The sequence below is a fragment of the Buteo buteo genome, chromosome 17 (genome assembly GCF_964188355.1).
Source record: "Buteo buteo chromosome 17, bButBut1.hap1.1, whole genome shotgun sequence".
Classification (NCBI taxonomy): domain Eukaryota; kingdom Metazoa; phylum Chordata; class Aves; order Accipitriformes; family Accipitridae; genus Buteo; species Buteo buteo.
This window is the reverse complement of record NC_134187.1, coordinates 30,835,582-30,852,033: the sequence shown is the minus strand read 5'-3', so window position 1 is coordinate 30,852,033 and position 16,452 is coordinate 30,835,582. Positions and strand designations below refer to the sequence as shown.

General features: G+C 53.1%; 1 protein-coding gene across 22 annotated transcripts in view; it reads left to right on the top strand.

The window, feature by feature from the left end:
• The window catches only part of R3HDM2 (R3H domain containing 2), a 60,213-nt gene that overhangs the window by 42,736 nt on the left and 1,025 nt on the right, over positions 1–16,452 (top strand). For 7 of the 22 annotated variants that reach the window (XM_075049734.1, XM_075049735.1, XM_075049733.1 and 4 more), the window contains 15 exons: positions 164–259; positions 1,790–1,821; positions 1,919–1,972; positions 4,362–4,594; positions 7,363–7,568; positions 9,706–9,795; positions 10,449–10,691; positions 11,307–11,433; positions 11,861–12,096; positions 12,472–12,626; positions 12,942–13,042; positions 13,816–13,985; positions 14,170–14,314; positions 14,402–14,502; positions 15,038–15,122. In XM_075049734.1, coding sequence (XP_074905835.1) covers positions 164–259; positions 1,790–1,821; positions 1,919–1,972; positions 4,362–4,594; positions 7,363–7,568; positions 9,706–9,795; positions 10,449–10,691; positions 11,307–11,433; positions 11,861–12,096; positions 12,472–12,626; positions 12,942–13,042; positions 13,816–13,985; positions 14,170–14,314; positions 14,402–14,502; positions 15,038–15,122 — 2,074 coding nt within the window. The remainder of the gene's footprint in view (positions 1–163; positions 260–1,789; positions 1,822–1,918; positions 1,973–4,361; positions 4,595–7,362; positions 7,569–9,705; positions 9,796–10,448; positions 10,692–11,306; positions 11,434–11,860; positions 12,097–12,471; positions 12,627–12,941; positions 13,043–13,815; positions 13,986–14,169; positions 14,315–14,401; positions 14,503–15,037; positions 15,123–16,452) is intronic. The other 15 variants (XM_075049719.1, XM_075049721.1, XM_075049729.1 and 12 more) reach the window with 15 other exon arrangements.

Genomic DNA, 16,452 nt, shown 5'->3' with positions numbered 1-16,452 from the left:
AGGTAGGTTCAAAGGCAGAGGCTGTGTCATTGCATCCAGGCATCATGCACACACTGCGTAATCCACATCCACTTACACTGCTACGTAAAAATATCAGGAGCTGACTGCGCCCCCTGCTCCCATTGGCAACTGCTGACCCGCTGAGATGTGTTTGTCCCTTCAGATCAGACTCCCCTTGCAGGATGGGAGAAGGAGCAAATCTATAGAAGAGCGAGAGGAAGAGTATCAGCGGGTCAGGGAGCGGATATTTGCACGAGAGGTAAGCTTGGATGACTCACTTGCCAGGTACCTTCCTGGAACTTTGTGGCAGAAGGTGACCTTGAGTATGCTAAGAGGTCAGATCTTGTCATTGCCTTTTCTACAAATTTCCCAGTGTTCTTGGTATCTACCATTGAATTCCAGCTCCTAACAGAGATGTCTAAGACATTGAGATAAAGGAGACACACCTCCACTCCCCAGTCTGCTCCTTCCCTAAATTGCCTGTTTCAGGGGGCAATAGATGTGTGGGGACTGACAGAGGAGGCAGTTTTGCTCCTTGCTGCCCAGCAAGATTATAAGCTTATGCAGTAGCATTTCTGGGATGACTAGCAAATCGATGAACCTGAAAGGAGCAGCAGCTGTCTCCCCCAGCTTTTCTCCAGTGCTGCAGCTTCGACCTCCTGACCAAGCAGTGCTGCCCTTGGAGTATCAGGCAGGGCTCTCTGCCTTTACGGGATGAATCTGGGCAGTACATTTATTGTCTTTCTTACGAAGTGTCCAGCCTGGTTATTGCTTCCTTGAGATCTCTGCTCCTTATGTGGAACTCCTCTAAGCTGGAGCTGTGTTCCTTGCTCATGTCTGGCTCAGAGAGGCTGCTGTGCTCTGCTGTGTTGCATACTATCTGCCAGCTGGAGGCAGCTCTCCATGCTGTGTCAATGTGGCAAATGATGGAATCGGGGACGATTCCAAGTGCCCGTCTGTCGTGGATCATGTTCAAAGTCCAGCTCCTTGCCTGCTGCTTTTATGCATCTTGGGGATGACACCTTTCATTTGTCCTAATGGGAATTGCCATGTGCCTGCCCAAGGAGGATGTTAAGGCAGCCACTGTACTGAGTCCCTAGTCGAGTCACCAGGCTTCAGCTGATGACTCTCCAGCCAGTTGTGATCATGGACTTGTCTTACATGCACAGGCCCAAGCCATCCAGAAATGTTAGTAAGCAGCTCTGCCTATAGTCCTGGACTAGAAGAGGTGCTGTCCCATGTTAGCACAACACTGGGTGGGCATGTACTTACCCTTGCTCTGTGTTCATGGGCTGAGCCAGTGCTTTGCATCTGACTTCCAGAGGCAGGGGTGACTATCACAGAGTGGGCTGGGCTGGCTTTGAGCCCTCTGCCTTTTTTTCGTGGCTCTGATGATTGTGCCTGCGTTTAGCAGATAAGGACCCTTGAATGTCTGGCCTTGATTGTTCCATTGACAAAGCTACCATCAAAGCTGACTTAAAGCGATGGAGGAGGGAGTTGAGGACTGAGGACTCAGATTTGCAAACTCTTGAGAGATCTCAGGGTCACAGGTATCAGGAAAGGTTCTTAATGGGCCTGGATGGAGAGCCAAATGGGACTGGTGTGCAGAAGGCTCAGCAAGACTCCTGAGCAACCAAGTAACTGGTGCACAATTCAAACTATGTCGGAGTCCCATACTGTTAGTGCTTTGCTCCTCTTTGCTTTGAAATTGCCTGGGCTTGTTGCTTTCGAAGTTACTAAGTCTCCCTTTTCTTTCCTTCCCATCTCCATGTCTTTTCCGTGCTTCCAGAGTGGCCAGAATGGATATCTCACCGACAGCAGGTTAGTACTGTTTAGCAGACAATATTTGTATCTCTGGCTTTCTCTATGAGGACTGCATGACTCTATAATGATGCTTTTTTCTGATGTTAACCGACAGACTCTCCAAAGAAGGCTTTTCTTCTAGTTCTCACAAACGGAGGCAGATTTTTAGGTATCTCTGTGTGACTTACTTTGTACATTGTCCTGCTGAGTAAGTTTGCCCCATGCATGGCTGCTTGTGAAGTTATTGAAGTTGTATTTTTTGCAACATCAATTTCCAAGTCCTTTTTTGCTGATTCATCGATTAAAATGGAGGGGTGGAAGGTGGGAATGGCAGCGAGGAATGGAGAAGCGGAGGATTCCAGCAGTTTTCAAACCATTCCTCCTCTTGTTTCCCAAAACAATAGGAAAGTCCCTGCCCTTACAGTGACAGGATCAGCATCCAGATAAGGTGGGGTTGTCCCTAATCCCTGATTATAAAGGCTGGATTACTTAATGGTGGCAATTAAATGTCTCAGGCTTCCATTTCAACCAGACTATGCTGCAGAGGGCACTGGGAACATGTCTGAGTAGCATTTTCTTATAAAGTAGTTTTCCTGTGGATGAAAGGGCTGGAAAGATGGAGTTAGCCTGACAAGTCACCTTGCACAGACCCCTGCTGCAGGAGGCTGCTGAAGGTATGAGGATAAAGAACAGGATGAAAATGGAAAGACCCTCATGCCTGCTGTCCTCTCGTTTAGTAGCCAAGCTCTAGAGATGAAGCATCTCTGTGTATGAACAGGACAGGAGGATCTAAGCAAGCATAGGGAAAGCTTTGCCCCTCTCCTCAGTCCGTCACATGGCTCAGGCTGTCCTTGGAGAGACACTGTCGTGGAAAATCAAGTGTCCTTAGCACAGTTACAGGGACTGTGTCCTGGAGTCTGCGCATGGCAGTGGTGTTCAAGGCAGGGGGTATAGTTTTCAGATCAGCCATGGAGCTGCAGGAAAACTCGCCCAGCAAGTGGCAAAAAAACCCATTGCTGGTGTGATTGCAGCTTTAGGAGCTGAACTGCAGCTGTGGCTGCGCTAGGAGCTTTTCTGACTGTTGTGCCCGGTCCCTAAAGAGCTTGGTTAACCTGTCTTTGTTTTGTGGTTCCCATAGTGGGGAGAAGGAGGATATGTGGGCCTTGGGACCATTTTTGAGCGCTGAACAGAGATAGACAAGCTCTTGAAGAGATTGGGGTTCCCTCAGCTATGGTGCTGGAGATGATGTCTCTGAACTCCAGAGACTTACCACCCTCAAAGCCTGGCATTCAGAGCAATGCAGCTGTCTGTTTTACTCACTTGGAAGTCCTGTATTAATGCTGCTGAAGCACAAATCTGGTTGCAGAGAGCTCTCTGCTGGTGGATGCACTTGGAAACAGGCTGTAGTAAGGCTAATGGAGAGGAAGGCATGGCTGAAGCTGCTAGGGCAGTGCTCTTGGAGAGCAAGGGTGTGGTAGCGGGCCTGGAGTTTGGAGAGCATTCATAGAAAAAGCAGAACCATTATGCTGCTGGGTTAGCAGAAATCAGCTTGAGAGGGGTCTGGGTTCTCGGGGAACTGGAGTTTGCAGCTGGGTCAGAACAGAGGCCATGATGCGCCCCTTCCCCACACACGTCCCCAGGAGCAGCCTTCAGAGTTTAGGTTGGAGAGGGCCCAAGAGCTTGACAGTGGCCTGTTAGATCAACTGTAATTTTGGGTTTGAGGCTGCATAGTCCAATTTCTTCATCTCTTTAGGGATATAACCATTGTACTGTTTTTCCAAGAAATGTATTTTTTTTGGTTCTCACATGCTCCCAGCAGCCCAGAATATCACCTCAGAAGTTCCTTCCAAGCCTATCTTGTCCCATCCACAACTGCGTGGAGCTGCTGCCAGGCTCAGCCTGCAGCTTTATATGAGCATCTCTTCCAGTGTTGCCTTCCTCACCATTCCTCCCCAGTGAAGGCCCAGGAACCCATTACTGTGCTTATGATCCTTAGCTGGGCTGATAAACCAGGCTCACTGCTTGGGATGTTTTGCTGACTCCATAAAGCCCTGCTGTGGCCAGACCTGGCCTGGGGCTAAGGGAGGGTGATCAGTGGGAGCACAGCTCCGAGCATAGCAATATCCCAGGATGTAGCTGTTCCAGCTGGGCAGAAAGCCTTACCAGGGCTGGTATGGAAAGTGGTCTCGCAAGATCTCAATCAGCCTTGTCTCAAGGCCTCTGTTAAAAGCTTCCTGTTCTGAGACAGGGAGGGCTTTAGCAAGGGATCATACTCTGGCCCTGCTGGCATCTCTTCCAGGCTGGGATCTAGCTAGGGAAAAGGGCCAGGAGCCAGCTGTCAACACACGCCAAGGAAGATCAGCAGTGTCTGGGTCTTCACAGTGCATGCCCAAGAAAGCTGTGACCCAGGGTATTTGTTTGCTGTCAGATCCCTGTACAAAGTGCCAACATGCTGTGTCACAGAGCCAGCTGCTGACTGGGCTCACCACCCCGGTGTGCAGGTCCTGCTGCTGCCCCTTTCCGCTGGAGGTGCGGTCTAACTCCTCTGGTCTCTGCAGGGGCAACCGGGACAGTTTGAACCGGGCCTCAGGCAGCCGCCAGAGCAGCACAGAGAGCGAGATAAAGTCGCTGGAGCCTCGGCCATGGAGCAGCACAGATTCAGATGGCTCCATCCGCAACCTGCGACCACCTGTTACCAAAGCCAGCAGCTTCAGTGGCATCTCCATCCTGACACGGGGGGACAGCATCGGGAGTAGCAAAGGCAGCACTGCCAGCAGAACGTCCCGGGCAGGTACTGTACTGTTTCCCCTGTACACCTTCTGCCAAAGGGCAATTAGCAGAGAGTCTTTGGGCTGGGGAGCTGGGGTTCATGATGCTCTGGTCAGGGAATCTGGTTAAAATGGGACATGGGTTGGCATCATCTGACTGTGTTCAGTACCTAGGCTGGGATATGCCAGTTCATTCATCATCTGCTTTTTCAATACTCACCACCAGATCTTCCTTCCCTCTAGCAGAGTTATCTCAGACAACGGACATTTTTTAGTCCCATACCCTGGAACTCAAGCTATCAATTTTCTGTTGTTTTCTCTCCCCTGCTGTGCTGCAAGTTATGTGCCATTCCTTTCTGCTCCCCAGAATCCCTTACAGCCCTAAGGATGCATGGTCAGGGTAAACCACCTGGCACTTTTCCTTCCTTTCCAACAAAGGAGGTCCAGGGAAGGGTGTCACCAATTAGTCTATCTCATCAGACACAGTCTATCTCATCAGACAAAGACTACGTTAATTGGTATCTGCCTACAATGTTCTCTCAAAATGATTCACTGTACTCCTGAGAGCAAACATAACAGCAGGGAGCTGGGCCTGCAGCTCTTCAAGAGCTGTTGAATACAGCTCAAGGTTTCAGGAGCACCAAAGGGAATTAGGATCACAAGTCTCTTTGCCTTCTTCAGATCAGTTCTTCCTTTTCCATCTAGGTAATACAAAGGGTAGCCCATGCACGGACAATGTTACTGTGGGGCATCGCTGATAATCTGTTACTGACAACAGCTTCCTGAGAGGATGTGTGCTGCACTTGGCAGGGCACCAGCCCTTCTATCAGTGGGGAGCAGAGTCCTTTATTTTCAATGGACTGCTTGTGAAAGGCATTTGTGGAAGAGGCAGCACAAGTCTTTGCTCTCAGTTTAATGGTCCAGTGATAACTAAGGCGCCATATAGTAGCTGGGTACAATTGCTATGCAATATCAATGAGCAAAATCCAGTGTTGTCTCACTGTCTAGCTTCCTCCGTTCTCACTGGTAGGCAGCAGGTCACCAAATGCTTGAGAGCTGTCATTTTACTGGGGAGGGGAGGCAGATTGGTGCTTGTGGGTGATTAGACTGCTCCACAAGAATCCTTTCAAATAAAAGGGATGGATCTAAAAGCCAGCCAGGCTGCTGTTCTAGCACCCAGGCTGGCTTTGAAAACCACATTAATCTTGCAGTTTGAAGGTGTCTACGTCATCTCTTGGGACCCTGTTTCCATTGTGCTCAGGGCTGCACTTACTTTGATTATTGCAGCCACCTCTGGGACTGATTCATCAACTGATGGGAGCAGTTATTTGAAGATCTGTCCCAGCCATGTGCAAAGCAGAGCAAGCGAGAATCTGCTTTTTTGCTCTTTCTATATTTTTCCTCCAGGTCTCCCCTGGGAACAGAAGCCAATTGCTCTCCAGGCTTTACATAATGGGGAGTGATTAGAAATGTCTTGGTGGGGGAAGAGCAAAGGAATTTTCACTTGGGGGAAAAAAACCCACCACCCTCCATATCCTCATGTTTATTCTTTGGGGGAGGAAGAACCTAGGACGCTGGGGCTCTTTTCCCATCTCAGCATTCAGCCCCTGCCCAACTGAAATATTTCCTTCTTTGCACCATGTGGCTGATGATACAGACCTCCTTAGCAGAATGCCTGAAGATTCGCTGTTGAAATGCAGTAGATCAGAGGCAGAATTAGTTAAATAGCAGCTACTGGGCATCAAGCAATAGTTTCACAGCCCTTTTATTTCTGGAAGACTGCAATACTGAGGAGAGCACTTCCCAGCTGGGAGCCCTGCAGCATGTATTGCGCTCCTTCCTAACAATTTTTCCTACCATGGGAAGGAATTGCTTTCAGCCTGCCACCCCTAGCCTTTTCCTGAAAAGATGTGTGTGTGCTGAGTCTATGTGACCATAAAATAGGATTCCCTCACTCCCCTCTCTGTTCTGGGCAAGCACTTGAACAAATCATGATGATGTATTGGTGTCAGAGCAGGGGCCTTGCCTAGCTGCAGAACTGAGCTGTGACTGGGAACAGCTCTCCAGCTTCTTTCCACAGACTGGTTTATGGTACTGAGCTGACATGAGTGTATCTGGCAGCTCCCTCTTTTTGTAATCTCTGCCTCATGCTGGGGTAGAGAGCTCTCCACCAGGCAGGTGCTGCTGTTAACAGCCAGATTGCTCTTCCCAGCAGAAGGCCCATGGCATTTATAGAAGGCCCTGACTTGTGCCTCGTGCTTTCCAGACAAGACAGAGGGCAAATCCCTCCAAAGAATCAGTTGCAAAGGTTTACACAAACAGCAGCTACCTGAGAGCTGTGGGTGGGGACCACTGTGTAGGCTGTCCACTGGGAGTGAGGGTGCTAGCTTAGGGTCAGGGAAGAGAGCATGCTCTTGAGAATAACAGCTGTACAACTTGTGGCCATAGTCTGGAACAAGAATTGCATCCCGGTCTTCCCCGTGTGGGGCAGGGCATGCATGGGTCAGGGGGAGAAGAAGGTGCCGTGACCCAGCTGTGAAGGGTCAGTGCGCGGACATGGACATGGAGAGGAGAGAGGTACAATCACCTGGAGTCCTGAGGGTGTCAGCAACTTGGTTTGCTGTGAAGCAGAGGCAGGCTTGTGCCTTAGCCTGCAGCCTGCTCACCCTGTCCCCTGTGGAAGCTCCCATGTGGACAGCAGAGAATGCAGTCTGCCTGCAGTATAGGAGGTAGTGACAGCATCTACCCTCCCCGCCCTCCCCATCAACGAATTGATGTTTTTCTCTCCCAGGTTCCAACCCTGCCATGCCTTTCTCTGTTCAAGGTTTGGTACTAGGCACCCCTGAAGCATGCAGCCAATCCCCTTCCTCACAGCCCAGCCGTGGCCTCCTACCCTGCACAACCCAGCAGCCTCAACCACAGCCACCCCAACAGCCACCACCACAGCCCCAAGGACTTCCACCTGCAGCCCAGCAGCAGCCAGCTATGATATCCCAGGTGAGTGGCTGCACAGTGTCCAGGGCTCAGTAAGCTCCTTGGGCTCATGGGTGGGAGGTAGAAACAGAGCCAGCATACACTCAGGGTGCTCTGGACTCACACTTGCCCGGTGGGTTTTGGGTGTCCTCGCATTTGCTGCCTGTTAGGGAGTGACAGTCCCTCTGCACTATTGGCAGAGAGCAGGAGAAGGTTGGGGGCCATGCTGTGCCTGAATATGATGCTCTGTGACATCTCAACTTGCCAGCCTCTCTGTATCTGCTCAAGCCAGCAGCCCTCCTGGCAAGGGATCTGTAGCCCTTTGCTGAGTGGCAGGGTTATGTTCTAGAACCAGTTGCCCTCATGGTGAGGGACTGTCACAAATGGTAGTTGGGTTTGAGCTCCCCAGTGCTGAAATCCCATGGCTGATCACCTGATGTCCTGGGGAGAGGCAGACCTGGAACTGTGCCTGGGTGTATTCTCCAGGCCCTCCCTGAGTTAAACCCAAGTGATGTTCCACAGCCTGCAGGGCTATTTCTGAGGATGGAGCCCTCTGGAAAGCACTTTGTGGCTGTCATTCCTACATACTTTGTTCTGCTCCTGAGGCTGTAAAAAAACACAGCACAAGAGCTGCCCCTGCATCACTGCAGGACTGGTGAAGGGGTGGGAGCCAACCCTGGTGGGCAATTTCGGAGGACGCAAAGCTGCCTGCTGTTCAGTGGGTGCCGAGCTGGGCGGTATGCATGGGAAGTATCCTCAGTACCTTCCCATCCTGCCCTATTCAGAGCAGCATGTCAGTGGTGGACCTCAGCCTGCCTACGAGTTTTATAGGGATCCTTTCTGGTGCATCATCTCGTACTTACCATGTCTCCTACAGCAAAGAACTGCAAGTTACACAGGAGGTTTTCAAGATGCAACTGGACAGGGAGGGTGCTAGATAATCTTATCTAGGCTCCCTTTCCCATGAAAGGTTGGACCAGATGATCTTCTGAGGTCCCTTCCAACCTTGGCTGTTTCATGATTCTAAGTGTTTTCAGTGGGCTGGGATGGGAGGAGGAAACAAGCCTCCTTGAATAGCTTTTACTGCAGATAACATGAACAGCTCCTTAGTGTCTGTTGCTGTCTGTATGAGGATGGAGGGAGCTTGCAGTTCTTGGGCCTTGGACTGGCTCCAGGGTTCTGGATCTGTTTGCAAAGGATGCTGAGACTCAAGGGAAGCATCTCAGTTCTACAGATGAGGTGCCTTCCTGAGGTAGCCAGGGTCCAGTGCTAACACTAGCAGGAGTGTCTGTCTGGAGCAGTAGCATGGCATGGGACAGAGCACAGTGCCCTGGGTGGGAGGTTTGAACGCACAGCAGGCTTCTGGAGCTTGTGCAGGATCACTGGGTCTTGCTGGGGTTTTTATTTTATATCTTCTACTGTTTAGCTGTTCTAGTGGTTTAGGTCCTGGAAAAACTTTTTTCATGTGTTTGACTGTTGGTGAAAGGTCTGAAAATGCACTGTCCCCCATGTGCATGCACCTTCTGTTTCACCAAAGGTCAAATCAAATGTTCAAAAAAACAATTCAGTGCTGACCATTGCAGGTTTGGTGCCCAAAGCACAGTGTGTGGTGCCTGAGTTAGGTGTTGTCATAAACAGGCATTAGCAGGTCCTCCCAGTGACAAAGTGAGAGGGGCCCCTACAGAAGGCAAGAGTGAAGAAAAGCCATTACCAGCAGGAAAGGCCAAGAAGCACTGCAGAGGGAGCTGGGAGTCAGTGCCACACACAAGTGGGCAGTGGAGTGGGAGAGACACAAAGGTTGTGCTGGGGGGGAGGTGGCTCTCCTGCTGCTGTTGGCCGTAGCTGGCCTTTGCGATCTTGTGTCACCATTCCACTGTTCATGCCAGGCAAGAGCTGCTTTGCGGACATGGTCAGCCTTCCTAGCTTCCACAAAGCAACTGGCCAGGTTGTGTGTCTTCACAGAGAGATCAATGCTCCCCCATTATAGTCTCCGTGCTTTCCAACCCTCTGCAATGCCCCCCTCTGTGTGTTTGCAATTGGCTCAATTGACTAACCTTGTTGTTCCTTCTTTCTCTCCTTCCTCCTATCCTTCCTCCCCCCCCACCCCATTCCTTTTCCTACCCGAATCTCTCTCCTCCACTCCCTTCTCTGCTGGTCTTAGCCGGTCCCAGCGCTGCAGCCTGTTCAGTATTCTCCAAGCTCCTGCCCCCAAGTCCTCTTGCCAGTCTCTCCACCCCAGCAGTACAACTTGGTATAAACCCCATTTCCTCTTCTGCACTGTCTCTGTTGTACTCATGTGCTGTGTTTGTGTTGTATGAGCTTTTGCTAATCAGGTATGTCGTGGACACTGCACCCAGTGGGTTTGGGATTTATGGAGGCTCTGCGCTGCAGTGGGGTCAAGGCAGTGGGATGCCTGAGGCTGTGGGACCCACCAGGTCCAGGCACTGCTGGAGTGGCTGATCTTGGAAAGACCCCGGGGAATAGCAAGTGCTAAGCCCAGAGCTCCACCAGGAAGCAACACTTGTGTCCAGCACTGGAGTCCAGGGGCCATGGCTGCCCTGTGGTCTCAGTCAGCTCCTGTGTTGTCTCTGCCGGGTCTTTCAGGAATGGCACACCCCATGGGACATGGTCTCTGGGCTGGGGCAACCCCTGCCTGTGTGGGGCCCCACATGTCACCAGTGTCCGCTGAGCATTCAGCCCCCCCCCCAGCAGCTCGCATGCCCCTACCCCCTGTCCTGCAGAATGCTCTTGGTCTGTGGCTTATTTCTGGGGACCTTTCTTGGGTGAACTCCTCCACACAGAGTAGGGAGAAGGGCTCTGCAATCTACTTGGCAGAGCTATGTCCTACATGCTGTTGTCCTACATGCTGTCCTCCTCCATCCTTCCCACTTATCCCCAATGCAGGCCGACGAACTCAGCAACCCCTTTGGGCAGATCAGCCTCAGCCGACAGGGCTCTACGGAAGCAACGGATCCTTCCTCGGCTATGTTCCAGTCATCCCTCATCTCCCAGCATCCTCAGCAGACAGGATTCATCATGGCAACCCCTGGGCAGCCCATTCCCACCTCCAACTATTCCGCCTCAGGGCACACGGCCCCCACACAGCAGGTGCTGCAGCCCCAGGGCTACATTCAGCCTCCCCAGCAAGTAAGGACATGTGTAAGCCTGGAGGGGATGTGCACCTCGGCCCAAAGCTGTCAGGCAAGGGGCTGCTGGGGAGCAATCCAGAGAACAGTTCCTTGAGAGTGGTTCCCTTCTTTTTCTGCTGCTCATTTGTGATGGATCAATACACGGGGTCCAAGCTCCAGGTCGGCACGCACCCTTGCTAGGCATAGCGTAATCTCTGCCCCCTTGTCCCTCTGAGCTCACAGGGCACTTATCTGGGGATCCCTCTGGCAATTCCTGCCTCATAGTGTTGGGGGAGGGACAGTGACTAGATTCAGGGCTGACACCTCTAAGCTGTCTTCGGGGTCCTGCAGGGCTTTATGACCTCTAGGATTGATCCCCTGAGCTGTGATGAGAATTGTGCCTACTGTGCTTTTGCACTACTGTGCTGGGAAAGGCTTGGATGTGGAGGCTGGGAGGAGTGGGAAGGGTCTGTGGTTTCCTGAAGAGCTATCATCTGGCCAGAGGCAAAACCCTGGTTGGTTTCCTTCGGCAGAAACCAGTCCAGGTGAGAGAGAAAACTGGTCCTGGGGGACCAGCTTTCTTGGTCTCACTCCCTCTTGTGTTCTCATCACCATGTTTTCTTGATTCTGATAGATTCAGGTTTCTTACTACCCTCCTGGGCAGTACCCGAACTCCAGCCAGCAATACCGATCTCTCAGTCACCCAGTGGCCTACAGCTCCCAGCGCACTCAGCAGCTCCCCCAGCAGTCCCAGCAGCCTGGTAAGGGGGTGTAGAAGGGGGGACGGGGCATGTTTCCCTTCCCTGCCACTCTTGTTGGCTCTTAAGGATCTCCCATGTGTTGTTTGGGGCCAGCCTGCTCTTCCCTGTCTCCCACTCTTTGACGGACTTGCAGACTGTAGAGTGCCTCTTGACTGTGCAAAGGAAAGTTGCAACTCAGCCTGGCTGCAAAGGCTGTTTTAGTCTTTTCCCTCCCTCTCAGCATGTAGCATGCAGCATGCACTGAGGTGCTGCAAGGTGGATTTAAAGCCAGGAGCTTCCTTCAGGTCTTTTTACATCTGCCGTAAGGGAAGCCCTTTTCTCACTCTTTAGCAAGAGGTGGGGGCAAAGCAGGATTTGAGCCCTTATATGCCAAATCTCAGGCTGTGGCCAGCTGGGAAGCTGCTCCATTTAAGCCATGTTCTGACAGGTTTACAGCCAATGATGTCCAACCAGCAGCAAACATACCAAGGTGTGATGGGAGTGCAGCAGGCGCAGCCCCCTGGGCTCCTCAACAGCCAGAGGAACAGCATGGGGGGCCAGATGCAGAGTATGATGGGAGTGCAGCAGGCGCAGCCCCCTGGCCTTCTCAGCAGCCAGAGGAGCAGTATGGGGAGCCAGATGCAAGGCCTGATGGTCCAGTACACTCCACTGCCTTCGTACCAGGTAGGCATCGGTTGCTTTTCAACGAGGGGCTGCTGGGGAGGTGGCCTCAGCTTGTACAGGCCTTGCAGGAAGCACCCTGTTCTTGTGTCTGAGTGATGGGGCTAAAGGTGGAGACTTACGCTGAGAAAGTAGTGCATGCTTGCCAGCTTGGGGAGGGCACATCCACATTTGAATCTGTGTGGGACATGTCTTGAGAAGGAGGGCTGGGAGGCCTGCCCTTGCCTGGGCAAGATTGCTCTGGGCTGCAGTAGACAACCATCTGGCATCTCTTCTACCTTGTATGGGCCTCGCTGGTGTCTCTCTGGGGCCAGTTCTCCCTGCTCCTGCTCTGTGTTACTGTCATTCCATAGGGCTGTTTCTTTCCTCCCTGCACAGGTTCCCGTGGCCAATGAGTCCCAGAGTGTGGTCCAGCAGCCCTTCCAGCAGCCAGTGCTTGTACCAGCCAGCCAGTCTGTTCAAGGGGGGCTTCAGACTGGAGGGGTACCCATCTACTACAGCGTCATCCCAACTGCCCAGCAGAACGGCACCAGGTAAAGCCTGTGTATCTCTGACCTGTCTTGGGGAGAAAGGGGTCCCACTGCCCTACTGAAAGGGCGTAGCATCCTACTCGTGCAGCTAGAGGAGTTGGCTGGGCACCGTAGATGCTGGTCATCTCTTGAGCTTGCCCAGTCCTAGCTGCCGTGGTTAGCACTTCCTGGACACAGCTGTCCTGCAGCGTGCTTCTCCAGAGGCAGCTGTGTTTCCAGCCATCTCAAGTACTGAGGGAGCTGGTGGTTGCCTGCACAGACGGGCAGGCTGTTTCTCGCCATCCCCAGCACCTCACCGGAGCACTCTCTGCTTCACAGCCCTTCGGTGGGGTTCCTTCAGCCACCCGGCTCTGAACAGTATCAGATGCCACAGTCTCCATCACCCTGCAGCCCGCCACAGATGCAGCAGCAGTATTCAGGTAAGAGGGGCCACCGGTCAGGGCTGCCACTGATTCTGCACAGATTGGATCAGGTTTTGTAGGGGCTGCGGCGAACGGAGCTGCCAATTCACAGCCAAGTCTGGCAGCTTCTGTGCAATGGGTTTGCTTAGTCTGACCCATCCCACGGCCTACTGGGAATTATCAGGGTGTGGCACAGTGATTTTGCTCCCCTGGTATCTCCTTGCCGTAGTGGGCAGGCAGGGTAGGAGCAGGCAGAGGGAGCTGCCGTGGGCTGCGGACTCCCTCTGCTGGCAACGCGGCTTAGTGTCAGCGGGGCAGCTCACGGGGCTGGGGAGCACCGTGGGCGAGAAGAGCATCGGGATTCCTGCATCCCGTCCCAGCTGCAGGGAAGTGAGCTGGGGCCTGGTAAGTTGGTGCAAGAACTGGAACCGGGATACTCGAGCTTTGCGCCTAGCTCTGTGATTACATCCTTTGCCTGAAGTTTTGCTGTGGTGCTCAGAGAGGTCACCCGAGTCACCTTCAACTTGTCCCCTCTGCTCACATTTCTCCTGGATTAAAAGTCATCACTCTCTGATGTAAGCTGTGATATCAGAGAGGGATCCCAACTGGGTCTTGGTGGGGCCTTTCTTCAGTCCACCTGGGCAGGCAGGAGCGGCAGAGGAGAGAGTACGGAGGGGGTGTTATAGGGAAGAGTGCAAAGTTGCACAGACAGGCAGGCTGCCTCTTGTCCCACAGCAAGCAGCAGCAGTGCGCAGAGCCCAGGCAATGTTGCTGCTGTCATCTCTCCCCAGGGGTGTCTCCATCAGGCCCTGGTGTGGTTGTGATGCAGCTGAATGTACCCAATGGCCCCCAGGCCCCCCAGAATCCCCCTGTGGTGCAGTGGAGCCACTGTAAGTACTACAGCCTGGACCAGCGGGGGCAGAAGCCAGGAGACCTGTACAACCCAGACACCAGTGCTCAGGTATTGAGAGGACTGGGAAGAAGGCGGCTCATCCTTTGAGAGCAGCCTGGTGGGAGAGAGAGGACCCCAGCATATGTGCTGTCTGGATGGGCTGGGAGGTGGGAGTGGGGTCTTCCCATGGTAGTGAGACAGGCGTGGGACCGGTCACAAGCACTGGGTCTGTCTAATGCTCTCCCTCCCCTAGGCCAGCACCCAGCTGAACAGCCCCATCACGTCCCCCACCCAATCCCCGACGCCGTCTCCTGTCACCAACCTCAACAGTGTCTGCACGGGGCTGAGCCCCCTCCCTGTCCTCACACAGTTCCCCCGGCCCATGGGCCCGGCACAAGGTAAGAGGAAGGAGTGGGGACAGCATAGGTCTGGGTCTTTCCTGAGATTTCTTCAGACCTCTTCAAGCATTTGCTTCCTTTTTGCAGGCGATGGGCGCTACTCATTGCTGGGCCAGCCGCTGCAGTATAATCTGTCTATCTGTCCCCCACCACTGCTCCACAGCCAGCCCAACTACAATGCACACCAGGTAAAATTGGGCCAAACCCCCATCCACACACACTTTCACTGTTCCGGGAGCAGAGCAAGACCGTCCCTCTCCTCTCCCCCCAGACGACCCCTCTCTGGGCAGGGCCCAGGAGTAGTTAAGAAGTGAGTTTCACACTCTGCTCTGTGCTGGGACACCCCTTGATTAGATAGCAGGCTGCCTATCCCACACTCTCGCTATTCATCTGGCAGAACTGCTGTTGTAAGTGGATTTCCCTAGAGTCTGGCACTGGGCTAAAACTTCATCCTGCTCCCAGCTTTGCCCAGAAGCAGTGTCAGCCCCAAGTCCTTTGAGTGTCCTGGGACCATGGCTGCACCTTGATCTCATCTAACTTACCCAAGCATGGTGTCACCTCAAAGGTCTCAGGGGGTGTGAGGTTCATCCAGGTGTTTTCACTCCCCTTCACAGCCATGGCCTCGTCAAGTTCGGTCTTCGCCCCAACTCCCAGGATGCTCTATGGGCACTATGAGGCCACCGTGTCTCCTCAGGTGACACGCTGCCATTTTTATTCTTTAAGGGGCAGACTGGAATGAAACATGGAAACCGGAGCAAGAGACAGGCCCTCAAGTCAGCATCCACTGACCTTGGGACAAGTGATGTAGGCAAGTGACCCTCCTCAAGCAGTTCCCCCTTTGTCCTCTGACTAGTCCCTACTGCATGGGCATGGCTGGCATTGGCAGAGACTCCAGATGCCATCTCTGCCCACACCAGCATCCCACAGAACCCATTGCTGGGGGTGGTTGTGGAGAGCAGTTCCTGCCTGCCACCACCTCCTCCACACACACAAACACAGGCCCCCTGCAGCCCACATGAGGCCTGGCTTGGGGGTAGGTGCAGCAGAGCCAGTCCCAGTCAGCTGTGCCCATTGGGAGGTAGGAGGACAGGGGTTGCTCGGGAACCCAGTAAACACTGCCTGCACTAAGCAAAGCTTTTAAGGAAGAGTGGGAAGAAATTGTTGGGAGAGTCGGTGATGAGTACCAGGACACCTGGGCTCTATTCCTGCCTCTATGGGGGTTGAAATGATGGAGCGGGTGGAGCTGGCAGAACTTCTGGGATTTTATTCCTCTTTGTCAGCAGAAAGTGAGTGTCCAGACCCCTGAGATCCTGTTCCCACCGTTGCCCTCCCAAGTGACCCTTCCCTCTCATGCTTCCATTTCCCAGCGAGGCCAGGAGCTGCAGAGCCCTCATCTTTATAAAGGGCTTTGGGATCTTCCAGGGGTGCCTGTGAGGGCTGAAATCCCCAGTGGATCATTTCTCTCCAAAGGGGAAAGGACTGTCTGTACCTCGTCCTGGGGGGTTGCCACTTGGTCATCAGGGAGGGAAGGAGAGGCACATCTCTGGCTTGTCCCCACAGCAATACAAGACTGGCTAGTTGGGTATGAGCCAGACAGCCTGGAAGGGAAGCAGTCTTCACTGGCTCTCTGGAGGCTTCAGACCTGTCCCCCGTGTCATCTCCATGTCACCACCAATAACAGCAGCTGGTTGCAGGGGGCCCTTTAAGAGCTGCTTGCTGGAGAGCTGCCCCCCTCCCTGCAGCTGGCATGTTTATTACATGCCACGTTAATATTAGCAAAGAATCCATTCAGCCAGTCCTCTGCTAAGCCCAAAACCCAGGGCTGGAGCCAGGAGGCAGCAGAAGTGGTTGGGTACCACAGACCAGAGGCAAAGGTGTTGGCATGACACTGGCCTGGCGCACGAGAGGATCCTCCCGGTGGGTGAAGCACACAGGGCAGTGTTGCATTCAGGATCCATACATGTCAACACCCTTCATGGGTGCAGCCTGTCTTTCTCCCTTCCAGGGACAGAGGGCAGGAGAGCTGGGTTAGCTCCCAATCCTGTTACCCAAGGATCAGGGTAAGGAGACAGGGCAGAGCACCTGGGAAAGCCCTAACCGAAAAGCAAAGGAAGCAAGGAGGACTTGGTGTTGCTGGA